This window comes from Astatotilapia calliptera, chromosome 11 (assembly GCF_964374335.1).
Source record: "Astatotilapia calliptera chromosome 11, fAstCal68.1, whole genome shotgun sequence".
NCBI classification, from domain to species: Eukaryota; Metazoa; Chordata; class Actinopteri; order Cichliformes; family Cichlidae; genus Astatotilapia; species Astatotilapia calliptera.
In genome coordinates, this window is record NC_137432.1 from 30,770,491 (window position 1) to 30,784,579 (window position 14,089).

General features: G+C 38.8%; 1 protein-coding gene across 2 annotated transcripts; it reads left to right on the forward strand.

Annotated features, from left to right (window-relative positions):
• Positions 1–6,327: 6,327 nt before the first annotated feature.
• On the forward strand, positions 6,328–7,500 carry s100a1 (S100 calcium binding protein A1). 2 transcript variants are annotated; one of them, XM_026185414.2, is made up of 3 exons: positions 6,328–6,404; positions 6,899–7,052; positions 7,161–7,500. In XM_026185414.2, exons 2-3 carry the CDS (start codon positions 6,912–6,914, stop codon positions 7,260–7,262), a joined length of 243 nt encoding a protein of 80 aa, XP_026041199.1. In that variant the 5' UTR covers positions 6,328–6,404; positions 6,899–6,911; the 3' UTR covers positions 7,263–7,500. The 2 variants fall into 2 exon arrangements, with proteins under 2 accessions (XP_026041199.1, XP_026041200.1); XM_026185415.2 differs by having other exon boundaries at positions 6,343–6,404; positions 6,902–7,052.
• Positions 7,501–14,089: the final 6,589 nt, after the last annotated feature.

A 14,089-nucleotide genomic window follows, 5' to 3' on the forward strand; every position in this document is an offset into this window, starting at 1 on the left:
TCACACCCGATCCTCAACTCTCGCGGCCCGGGGGTCGGGGACCCCTGCCCTAAAATGTCTTTTTATGTTTAGGTTTACATCACATTTGATAAGCTTCCTTAAACTTTGAGGAATCACAATGAAATACTTCTTACTCCCTCTCACAAACACTAGAATTGTTGCCAGCTGATGAATGGGTGTCCAGTGGAAGGTGAACAGCTGAGCCAGTTCTAAGAAGAATCAGAATCAGAAGGGGTTTTATTGCCAAATGTTGAGCAGGTTTACAACATTAGGAAATTGCTGTGGTACTTAGTGCAAAGATACTGTCAGACAATGCTTAAATAAACACAAAAATTAAAATTAAAAGTGATAAGCAGGTAGATATATACATGAATGCAGGTGGTGATCAGTGCAAAAATAGAATGATGCAGTGAGCACAGTATAGGGTCATGTGTTTGTGGTGCGAACAGAAAGAAATGTATGTATATATATTTAGTTATGTTTATGTCATTTATGGATAGAGGCGAGCATCAAATAATGAACATATTATATTAACACTTATATTAACACTTAGTGCTAGAGTAGCGCTGGACTTCAACCCACCTTTAACTTTCTCTATACTGCAGACTGACAGCGTGGAAGAGTTCAGCCAATCACAGACCTTTTTCTGCTTCTTCTTCTCCATCTGCAAGTCCCACGAGGAGCTGTCCAGAAAACTTAGGCACCATAATAACTACAGTTTGACCAGCTTCAGTAGCAGTCACTGAGTGAAATGAAAAGTCAGAAAGCAGAAAGCGAGTCAGATGACCCTGTTTAGAGTGTTTTCTGTGAGATTATTTACTTCTTCATATCATTCAATGGACAACCAATAATTAACACAGTCATTAGACCACCTGGAATAAAAGGAAGAAAACACAAATAATTTAGAAGTATGCCATATTAGGCAAATAACTGAATTCTGAATTCACATTTTTATACCCATTTTTTTTTCTAAACACACTTGACCTCCCTGAGAAGTTAGAAGTAAATCAAGTATAACACTTAACCACTAAAACTGATTTTTCTTTTCAAGAAAGTAAATAACTGTAATTTGGCATATTAATCAAAAATAATGAAATGCATTACCATGCATTAACAATACATTTGAAAATGTATAGTACAACAATAATACAACAATAACTAGATTTTATTATTTAAAATATTGTTTTAATCTTGGGCATACTGATGAATTAACCACTACAGAAATGTAAAAAATTATTGATTATTGATAATGACCAATTATGTTAGTTTAGGGCAGGTTTGACATAAACCTTTTATTAGGTGGTGGACTAATAAATTACTTATTTCTAATTTACATATTCTGGTCTTTTCCTTTCTCTGTTTGTTTGTGACTGTTTGTGATACTAATTGTGGACAGAATTTAAAATTTTGCTTCCTGCCAGTAAAGGCTGCTATTCATGCCCTTTCATGCCCTTTTCGCCGCTTTCTCGCCCATAGAGAGTGAGCAAGTAAAAATGGAACAGTTTGCCTTCATATTTTGATTTAGCAGCAGCTTTTACTGAAAACCAGTGTGTTCTGGTAACCTGAAAGGGCTAACCTGTATGATAGAGAGAAGACAGAGTGTGAAAAACTAGTTAATAACTTTTTCAGTACATTAGCAAGGAAAGCTGATGATAGAGAGAGAGAGAGACTGCTCTGAATGAAATGGCCTTTCTAATAGATAATGCAAGTATATTAAAGTACGGGTTTGGAACAGCCTGAAGACAATCTCAGGACAAAATCCAACCCCCCAGGCTTCAGGAGACTTGGGGTGGGTGAATGACCTAAATAAATATTTTAATAGGTTTGATCAACCACCCACCCCTCCCACAGCATCGTCCCCCCTGCTGCAATCTCCTTCATCTTCAGGGACTGCCTGTCCTTCATCTCAGGACTTCACACCTCTCAGCTTCACACCTCCCAGCTCCCAGTCATTACACCCACCCCCGGCTCCTGTGGACTCCAACATACACACCCCTCCCCCAAAATCCACTCTTTCTATCTCAGCACTTCAAGTGAGGAACGAGCTTCGCAAGATCAAGGTGCGGTAGGCTGCAGGTCCAGATGGCATCAGCTCCAGGCTCCTGGGATGCTGCGCAGATGAACTGTGTGGCATCCTAGGTTATCTGTTCAACCTGAGCCTGTCACTGGGGAAAGTACCACAGCTGTGGAAGACCTCCTGTGTGGTACTGGTACCAAAGACCTCCCATACCAAGGACCTCAGCAGCTACAGGCCGGTAGCCCTGACATCGCATCTGATGAAGACCCTCGAGATGTTGGTTCTAAACCATCTGCGCCCCCTGGTGAAGTCTTCATTGGATCCGCTGCAGTTTGCTTACCAGCCTGGCATTGGGGTGGAGGACGCCATCATCTACCTCCTGCACCGAGCTCTGACTCACCTGGAGAAGCCTGGAAGCACTGTGAGGATCATGTTCTTTGATTTCTCCAGTGCTTTTAACACCATCCAGCCACGACTTCTGAGAGACAAGCTGGAGCTATCGGGAGTGGACCACCACATGTCCCAGTGGATACTGGACTACCTCACAGAACGTCCACAGTATGTGAGGTCACAGGGCTGTGTCTCTGACACGCTGGTCTGCAGTACGGGGGCCCCACAGGGAACTGTGCTGGCACCGTTCCTCTTCACCCTCTACACTGCAGACTTCTCCATCAACTCCCCACGCTGCCACCTACAGAAGTTCTCTGACGACTCTGCCATAGTTGGCCTCATCACAGGTGAGGACGACTCAGAGTACAGACAGTGGACTCTGGACGCTGTTGACTGGTGTCAGCAGAACCACCTGCTGATCAACACCGGGAAAACTAAGGAGTTGGTGGATGACTTCCGGAGACGCAGACCCACCACACTGACACCGGTGAACATCCAGGGAGTGGACATTGAGATAGTGGACTCTTATAGGTACCTGGGTGTTCACCTGAATAATAAACTGGACTGGAGCCACAAGACTGATGCTCTTTACAGGAAGGGTCAGAGCAGACTCTACCTGCTGAGGCGGCTGAGGTCATTTGGAGTACAGGGAGCGCTTTTAAAGACCTTCTATGACTCTGTGGTGGCATCTGTCATTTTTTACAGTGTTGTATGTTGGAGCAGCGGTTTATAGGCAGCTGAGAGGAAGAGGTTGGATAAACTCATCAGGAAGGCCAGCTCTGTTCTGGGATGCACCCTTGACCCAGTGCAGGTGGTGGGAGACAGAAGGACTCTGGCCAAAATAACATCTCTGATGGACAGAGTCTCCCACCCCATGCATGTAAATGTTGCTGAACTGCAGAGCTCCTTCAGTGGCAGACTGCTGCATCCTAGATGCATGAAGGAGCGTTTCCGCAGGTCCTTCTTCCCTGCAACTGTCAGACTGTACAATCACAACTGCTCCCAACAAACATAGATGTTTACATCTGCGCTGTAACTGCAATAAGTTAATTAACCGATTCGCACTACAACCTGCTTTGCCTCTTATCTGTAGTTATTTTTATTTAATTTAATAACTGTACTGTACAGTACTCTGTTTATAGTAACCATTGTCCATACAGTGGGGCAAAAAAGTATTTAGTCAGCCACCGATTGTGCAAGTTCCCCCACTTAAAATGATGACAGAGGTCAGTAATTTGCACCAGAGGTACACTTCAACTGTGAGAGACAGAATGTGAAAAAAAAATCCATGAATTCACATGGTAGGATTTGTAAAGAATTTATTCGTAAATTAGGGTGGAAAATAAGTATTTGGTCACCTCAAACAAGGAAAATCTCTGGCTCTCACAGACCTGTAACGTCTTCTGTAAGAAGCTTTTCTGTCCCCCACTCGTTACCTGTATGAATGGCACCTGTTTGAACTCATCATCTGTATAAAAGACACCTGTCCACAGCCTCAAACAGTCAGACTCCAAACTCCGCCATGGCCAAGACCAAAGAGCTTTGAAGGACACCAGGAAAAGTATTGTAGACCTGCACCAGACTGGGAAGAGTGAATCTACAATAGGCAAGCAGCTTGGTGTGAAAAAATCAACTGTGGGAGCGATCATCAGAAAATGGAAGACATACAAGACCACTGATAATCTCCCTCGATCTGGGGCTCCACGCAAGATCTCATCCCGTGGGGTCAAAATGATCATGAGAACGGTGAGCAAAGATCCCAGAACCACACGGGGGGACCTGGTGAATGACCTGCAGAGAGCTGGGACCAAAGTAACAAAGGTCACCATCAGTAACACACTACAACGGCAGGGAATCAAATCCCGCAGTGCCAGACGTGTTCCGCTGCTGAAGCCAGTGCATGTCCAGGCCCGTCTGAAGTTTGCCAGAGAGCACATGGATGATACAGCAGAGGATTGGGAGAATGTCATGTGGTAAGATGAAACCAAAGTAGAACTTTTTGGTATAAACTCAACTCGTCGTGCTTGGAGGAAGAAGAATACTGAGTTGCATCCCAAGAACACCATACCTACTGTGAAGCATGGGGGTGGAAACATCATGCTATGGGGCTGTTTTTCTGCCAAGGGGACAGGACGACTGATCCGTGTTAAGGACAGAATGAATGGGGCCATGTATCGTGAGATTTTGAGCCAAAACCTCCTTCCATCAGTGAGAACTTTGAAGATGAAACGAGGCTGGGTCTTCCAACATGACAATGATCCAAAACACACCGCCCGGGCAACAAAGGAGTGGCTCCGTAAGAAGCATTTGAAAGTCCTGGAGTGGCCTAGCCAGTCTCCAGACCTCAACCCCATAGAAAATCTGTGGCGGGAGTTGAAAGTCCGTGTTGCTCGGCGACAGCCCCAAAACATCACTGCTCTCGAGAAGATCTGCATGGAGGAATGGGCCAAAATACCAGCTACTGTGTGTGCAAACCTGGTAAAGACCTATAGTAAACGTTTGACCTCTGTTATTGCCAACAAAGGTTATGTTACAAAGTATTGAGTTGTATTTTTGTTATTGACCAAATACTTATTTTCCACCCTGATTTACAAATAAATTCTTTACAAATCCTACCATGTGGATTCATGGATTTTATTTTTTCACATTCTGTCTCTCACAGTTGAAGTGTACCTCTGGTGCAAATTAGTGACCTCTGTCATCATTTTAGGTGGGGGAACTTGCACAATCGGTGGCTGACTAAATACTTTCTTGTATGTAAATATGTAAGAAAAATAGTGTATGTTTCTGTTCCGTGTCCTGTGTACTGTTTGTTTGTATATGTGTCTTTTTGGCTGCTGTTACAACCAAATTTCCCTTTGTGGGAAATTTGGTTGTAACAGCAGCTTGAGGGGTTTTTCAGAGGGATGTAATAAGTAATAAATGGAACTTATTTATAAAGAATGGGAAAGAAAGAGCAGGAAGTGGGTCAGATGATCCTGTTTAGAATAAAGTTGCGATTGCAACATAACCCTTAGTAATGCTGCAATAGACTTTGGCTGCTGGGGGTTTACTATGGTCCACTGAACATTTCCTCTTCTTTCACACATTATGTGTATATACACTACTCTGTATGAAATTATGAGTTATTATAGACCTTTAGCTCTCTTCCAGCAACCCTTCCACATCATGTATTTGGCTTGTCTCTCTCCCCCAACTCCCACATAGTCCCAAACAGTAGATGGCTGCACCTAACCTGAGACTTGTCCTGTTGGAGATTTCTTCCAATTAAAAGGTTTTTCCCTTCTCACTGTCATCTGATTGTTAGGGTTTCTCCCTCTTATTGTAAGCTCTTTACCTTACAATATTTAGCCACTATTGTGATTTGGCTCTATATAAATAAAACTGAATTGAAATTGAATATAATGTATAGAATATAATATAAAGAATTATTATAAAAAATATATTTTTATATTTTATGCACAATTTTCCTATAATACACTTTTATTTTTACCAAGATTTTTTTTTGTGTGTGTTTGAAAATAGATCGTCTCTTCTTGAGTTTTAATAAATGTCACTGCACATCACTGCAACATGGTATTTCTTTACTTATTTATAAGTAAAAGATAAATAAAAGATTAATAAAGTATAAACAAAGTATAAACAAAAAATATTTTATTATTGTTGAATTATTCTTTTATCAATCTGGCTTAGACGTCAATTCAAATTATCAATAAGTACGTTTAAGTAAAGTCCTAATAATCCTAATTATTATTATTACTTGATTATTTTAGATGTACAGCGCTTTGGGCAACAGCCCTTGTTTTAAATGTGTTATATGAATAAATTTAACTTTGCATTTGAAATATGACACTTACATCTGATGATGATGATGATGACACTTAGAGCAACACCCAAAAGGACGGCCCTCATTCTTATCTCCCTCTATAAAAACAGTGAGATGCCCTTGAACATTATATCTTCAAATCCTCAGATTTTCCTCAACATCTTTGCAGAGGTGAGTATATCATTTTGAGATAATATATGACACTTTAGATCACCAGATTACTAATTAAAAGTTTTAAAAGTTAACATTTAGTCATGTCCAGAAATGCTTATCACTGGGGATGAGGGTTATTTGTCTATTCAGCCAGTAAAATAAATTCAATGTGAAGAAAAGTTTACCGTCAACAATATTCAGAACAAAATTACAGACTCGTGTTTAGGTGTAAATGTTAATACTGAAACTATCGTTCACTCTCCTTGTGTTTTGCATTTCTTATTTTTTTTTGTTTTCACAATATTGTTGAATATATAATATTATTTATGTGCTGTGTGGATATCCTTTGAAAAAAATATGGCATAAATGGAGTTTAATGTAAATCATTTTTGTATTCAGTTACAAATAGAAGTGATACTTCAGGCATTGTAAAACTTTCAGTGTTCAGTGGATGAATTTAAACACAGGCACATTCAAATGTGTCTAACCTCACTTCCCTTGGACTTTCTCAGTAGGACATTTGCCATGGATACACAAATGAGCAAACTGGAAGAGGCAATGGAAGAAGTTCTTGGCATATTTAAACAGGAATGCACACGGAGCAAAACAATGATGAAAAAAGATCTGAAGAGAACCCTGAGAGCAGAGCTGGTTAATTGGCTGCAGGTACAACTCATTCTCTTTGTATATCCACCATAAATCCAAATCTAGTCATGATGTGAAAAATATACTTATCAGTCCTTGAGTCTTCATTGTTCCACCATTGTTTTTCAGAACTGCAAGGATAAGACAGAACGTGACAACATCTTGAGGGAGCTGGATGAAAACCCACACGACTGTGTGAACTTTGAGGAGTTTGTTTACTATGTGACTTGACTGATGATGTGCGGTCATTACTTCTTACAAAAATAGACTGTAACTCTCAGCTTGTTTCTAACACAGGAATTGGAATTGAAGATCTTAGCTTGACTGTGTTCAGTAGAAAATATCGTCCTCTCAACCCAGTTAATATCATTTTTTTGTCATTACAGCAACTCTTTCACCTTTGTACTGATTGATAACATAAATGTGAATTTATTAAAACTCTCAGAGTTTATATAGTTGTGTATTTAAACCTGGTCGGTGTGTCTTTTTTTTTTTTTTTTTTAAATCATGTTGATGTAACGAGTCTCTGAAATGTTTTCTACTGTGTGTTTTTATAATAAATCAGTGCTGTTGCTGATCAAAAGAGGTGCTATGACACTGGATTAAGAAGAGGATTAGGGTAAAACCTCAAACAAATATTTAATAAATATTATAATATTGATAAAAGCTCTTCTAATGATCCTGAGACTGAAGGCTCAGTGGAACTTGGGCTTAAACTTGTTTCAAGTATATGCTCTGGCAATGCACTAATTGTTAATTTAAATGTAACTTTAAATTATTACAGTTTTTGTAGTTACCTTTAGGTTTTACCAAAACAGAAGTGTACTTGTAATGAATATGTTTATAATATATTTTGTTGCACTTAATAGAACTCTCTATACTTTCCATTTTATGAGCACAACCACATGCACTAAAAATGTCAATGCGGTCCAATTTAGCCCATAAGTAAAAGGGTATAAATAATGAATGAATTATATGTGGTTTGCCTCTCGATCTCATTGTGCTAAGCACAGATCATGGCTCTGTACGACTCCACCAATGGAGTTTCTACAAACAAAACTGATTTAGGAGCAATGCCAAGACCACATGTGAAACTTCAACACAAAATGAGAACCAAACTGGTCTCAGAGCAGCAGTCTTACATCGTAGAGGTTAAGAGCTATAGAAGAACAACATGTGGTTATGATTATGTGCTTTATTGGTCTCTTGGGGGGGCTGAGAATGTGCTGCATAAAAATGCTGTAATAAATTAGATTTTGAGCTGAAATATACATACACACAACATATAACTGTTGACATACTTTACAAAAACAGCTGGGTCTATGGGATTTTTATTTCGACAAGTGCACGCTGCTTTACCGTTAAGAGAATTAGTCGGATTGTCTCTTGCAATATGAACCAAAAAACGAGATCAGTGCAAAAAATTATGTGAAAAAATGATTTTGATGGAACGAATATAATTCTGTTATAACAAAAACAACAAAATAAAGAAACAAAATAAACCACATAGGTGATCATATTTGCCGTTTACACACACCCTCACAAATTATAGCTTTAACTTCCATGACAGGTTTGGTGGGACAAAGCTTCTTAAAGTACTGAATGAAAATAACATATTTGATAATTAAGCATCCATCAAGACATATAAAAGCAGTGCTTTGATAGTTTGCGAGTCTGGAGCATTGATGTTTGTGTTGCAGTGCCAAGGAGGAAAAACCTCAACAACGACCTTGAATTGCATAAACCTCGAAAGTGTTATAGGGTTCATCGTTCTGCAGATTGTTCAGAAGAACAAGATTTTGTTCACCAAAACCTTCATGACAGTTTTCAGTCTTCCCAGGAGAATTCAAAACATAGGTCAAGTTGTACAGTGCTCAAAGAAGCGGCAAAAAACTCAAGAGCTACATCTCAGACAGGTTTTAGGAGACATGCTTAATGTTCACGACAGCACAATCAGAAAAAGACTGAACAATTATGGGTTGTTTGGTAGAGTTGCCAGAAAAAGACTGTTTCTCTCTGAAATATGGCAGCACAGTTTTGGTTTGCAAAGCTGCAACTTAGAACACCATAAGACCTCTGGAACAATGTCTTTTAGACAGACGAGACCAAAGTAGAGATGTTTGGCCAGTGCCATATTTGGAGAAAATCATTGCATATCAACGAAAACACCTCATACCTGCCCTCGTCTGCCACATAAAAACTATGCTTGCCCTCCTTCACAACATTAATTCCTGTCATGTGGGTTTTTTTTCTATTTTTCTTGCTGTTTGGTGGCTCCATCACTTGTCTCTCTACTTGTTTTGAATATGAAATCTACAACAGAATGTTAAAAAAAAAAAAAAGATAAAAAAAAAATCAAATAGTTGCAATCGTGGTTAAGTAAAAGTTTAGACCTGAACCTAAATGAAATGCTGTGGCAGAACCTAGAATGAATAAACCTCAGTGAAACAAATAAATGTTGTAAAGAACAGCAGGACAAAATTCCTCTACAATGATGTTGGAGATGGATAAAGCCATACAGAAAACCAGTACTTCCAGTTATTGCTGCTAAAGGTGGTTATGCAAGTGGTTGAAGCTAACACTGTGTTTTGTTGGCCTGTGATTGTGTCAGACTATAGTTACACGATAAAACAATGTACTGACATTACAGAATGTGTATTTTGAAAAGAAAAACACAATCGGTATGAATGATATGTCTAGTATATAAGACTGAAGTGAAGTAAAAAAAAAAAAAAAGTCTTAATGTGTAATTTTACAAAAGCTGTACAAAAAAACCAACCAAACAGCTTTAGGATAGCACATGTTATATCTGTGAGGTTTGAGCACTTTAGTCAGTAAGGCTGGAAAGGATAGTCATAGTAGGGTTTTTTGAAGCCAATCCTTAGGAGGATATCTCTGTGGCTTCAACACAGGGGAATCTGAGAGATTCCAGCTGTCACTTCCGGTGGACAGCTGGAATGCTGCACAATATTATAACAACATTGTGTTTCTGTTGGACAGAGTAGAGTTACACAACTACAGAAAATAAATGAGTTTGTTCTGGAAGAGAAGGGGAGAGACTTTTGGAGATAACACAGCACTAGGAACACAGAAAGAATTTACCCCTGTGACCCGATTGTATTGAAAGACCTCAGTAAATCTCCAGAGTGCATCACTTTGTCATGACACATAAAATGAAGACTGACACCAGAGTTCTGGAAACATGGGTTATAGTTTCAATTATTAAATACTCTAGTTAAAAAACATCAGCAGGGAAAAGTTCTGAATGCCTTTAAGAAGACGTGTGGAAAGATGATTGGACTACACCAGTGATGTCGCAATGAGCTTGACAGCATGGGAAAGTGGAAGTGATGTGGCATAAATAAGCCACCAACACATGGGAAGCAGACAGATGTGTGACTACAAATCTTCCTTATTGAACTTAAAGATAAGCTTTATATAAATAAAATTGTTTTGAAATCAAATATAATAAATAGGATATAATATAAAGTATTACAGTGAACGCAATGTAAACATGTGCAGCAGTAATAGCCATTCAACAATGATGGGAAACATTTTTCTTTTTTTAATTAGTTTTACTTTTGGTATTATATGCACAATTTTCCAATAATACAGTTTGGCATTGTATCAACATTGCTTTTTTAATTAGCACACTTAATGTACTTCTAATAAAGCAAACTAAAAAATGATTAGTGCTATTTTCAGTTGGGTACTTTCACTGTGACTCTGAGCTGTGGGTAGTGAAAGCAGCAGCAGGAATGTGCTTCCTCTCAAATGTCCTATTTGCTTTCTGCTTTTCTGAACTGAGCTTAACTGCCAAGATTTCTTCTGCATGCTGTTTTCCAGGAGAGGGAAAAAATTGAATTCTTTCACCAGGTATCCAGTTGTCCTGTTTTGTAGTGTTGTGTGTTACTCCATCCTTGAGACAATAAAGAAACAGACTTCCAGTCGGTCCATGATGCTGTTACACGTGTGGGTTCTCATTTGCTAAAACACAGAATAAAGGCAAACTCTCCTGTCTAAACTTATACAGTTGCAGCTGTCACATACTATCTCACTTAAGGTGGCCCTATGGAAGAGAAGGCTCCCTTGTTCACCTAGTTTCAGTATACTGTATACACTTCTCTCTGTACCAACACCATATGCATTGGCTGACTTTGACAATATGTCCATATTTGAAAATCAGCAGATTTGCAGATGAGTCGACATTCTTATCTTCAGCTATGGTGGCCATGAGGACTGATCTGAAGGGCAGCTGGTCTCTCCCTTGTGAAGGACAGATCCACACAGGAAAAGCTTAGAAGCCAGTTGAAGTGGTTTGGGAGTCAGGCAAGGATGCCACGTAGATTTTATTGGGATTACAATCATTTATACTTTAAACTGCATTGCAATACAAAATTACATTCACACTGTTGAATAGAGGGTATTTTTCCACTGAACAAGGTCAAGCTAAGATCTTCCCCATTTTCAGTTTCTGTTCTCCCCTGATGTACCAGACTGTCTCTTAGCTTTGACCTAGGTCAAGCTTACACAAGCATAATCAGAGATTTCAGTTACCTATTCCAGTATGCAGGATATAACAACCAGTGATGGGAAAAATGGCGTTACTTTTTTCAGTAACTAAAGAGTAATCCAACTAATTACTATATCGTAACAACGCCGTTACAGTTACTAACAAGAAAATGCGGTCCGTTACTATTTTTCAGCAAACAAACGGTTGAAGCTGTGTTCAGCTGGTTCAGCATCTTATATCAGTTGCACGGAAGTAGCTGTAAGTAATCTGGATGCTACAGCTTTAAGCAGCTGCGCACGCTCCTGCGGATGGTAATCACTGTCTAGCACAACACCTGGAGCTAAGGGGGCAAAACAATGGCATGAGTGCTGCTGTTTGACTGAGGAAGAATTAAGTAGTCGTGGTAAGCCAATCACACGGCCACTAAAAGACAAAACAACAAGGTGATATATACCAGTTTTTAAACTGTGTTGATAGGCCACGTAAAACCAGAGTCATGATAAACAATATATACGTGTGTTTTTTCCTCAATAGTTTCGTCACGTTTACTGTCTAAGGACAGCGCTAGCAAGCACGCTCTGCTTATGAGCAAAACAAAAAACAAAAAACAAAACAGGGGACGTTTTAGGAGTGACAGAGAGAGAGAGAGAGCAGAAAAAGAGAGAGAGAGGGAGTTTTGAGATGTGAGAGATTTGTGACGTTTAGCGTGTTTGGAGTGTGTAGTTAATGTGTTGTCTTGTGTAGTTAGTGTGTAGTGTTGTGGATAGTTTTGTGTTGTGTGTCAGAACAATGAGGAGACTGCTGTCTCCAGGTAGAAACAGGAGTGATACACCTGCTGCTGTCAGACCTGCAGGTATCAGGCTGTGATGTTCTCCTTTATAGTGGACAGAAATATTTGGAGTGGCACAAATAATTTGTGTGGCATCTTATTGAATGCAGAACAGCTGATTGTTCTGTAAATAGTTTGAAGTGGTTATAAAAAAAAAGAAGGGTAAAATGTAAATGGCTGCAAATAACTTTGTTGTTTGTAAAACTTGTGCATATGATTTTAAAATTGACAATTTATATTTGCATTTAAAGTTATGAAATATGATTCATTAAACATGTTTGTGGTTGTTACAGTAAAAAATATAACTTTTTCTACTGTGATTTTATGTTTTTTGTCTGATTTTAGATCAATTGTGTTAATACAGTATGTAAAAAATGAAAACATGATTGTAAATTCAGACACGTGAGGTTGTGCTGAAAAGGACGATACCAAACAAGGCAAAGTAAATCGTTTTTAAAGGTAAAATGTGGAGGGAAAATCAAAAGTAGTTAAAAATGGCCAATTATACCCTGGACCCCAGTGGGTGAACGTTTTTTTAAAGTAATGCAATAGTTACTTTTCAAGTAATTAATTACTTTTAGAATATTGTAACTCAGTTACTAACTCTTTTACTTACTTTACTTTTTTGAAGAAGTAACTAGTAACTATAATTAATTACTTTTTCAAAGTAACTTGCCCAACACTGGTAACAACATAGTGTTTTGTTTCTTTCCATGAACAGGTCCTGACGAGTGAATAGTTTTTCAAGTGAATACGGTCAAATTAAACTAATTTGTTCCGTCCTCATTTACAGTTGCTAAAAGGGGTTAAGGATTTGAAGTGCACCTTAAAATCCTTACATTAAAAAGTGCGTCTGAAAAATACGGTAATGGTTCCTTTAATGGTCTTAATGTGAAAAAGAATCACAAGTGGGTGAGGATGGCCAAATTAACAAAAGAAGGCCGGCATTGAAGGGAATAAGTGCACTTCACTGAAGATGCTCACGAAGGCCATCTTCAACCGTGACATTCAGGTAAGACGGAGTTCTCTGTTTGGTTGAGTAGAAAGTGGAAGATATGTACAGTTAGTGGAGCTAGTTTATTAGAAGTGGATCCTAAAATTAAAAGAAAGGCACTTGATTTTTTTCATTCGTCCTTCAGTTTTACTCAACATCGTGAACATTTAAGATTTTTCATTTTTTGCTCAGTCACATTTTCATTTTATAAATGTGAACGACGTAATGTTTAACATGTTCTCTCCTGTGTCCTCAGACTGGGAACAAAGGCCACTCCTCTGTGGAGGATGCTAGAGCCGCTATGGAGCTTTACAAAGTGGTAGAACATGAGTGGGAGACGCAACTTGCTGCCAACTCAATGGCCAGTGTGGAAATTTCTTCATTTTCTGAAATGATCACTTTAGTAATAGTAATATTACTTTTTTGTCACTTAGTTACATACATATAGGATAACATCACATATGTTTCGTGCTTTGTTCCACACACACAGTTAAGCCATTGTAAGTTGAAGACAATCAGGGGGCGATTAAGAGAGAGACCCCTCTCTGACATGCGCACATTTTGTATGGCAGCTAGACCACTTCTCTAGTAAGCCAGTTCCTGACACCTAAGTGCATTCGATCCTCATTACCCTAGTAAATATAGCAGCAACAGTTCTAAGTTCCTTTGACATTTCTACTAAATTCTGACACATTACCTGAAACCCTAAAAATAGGATTTTG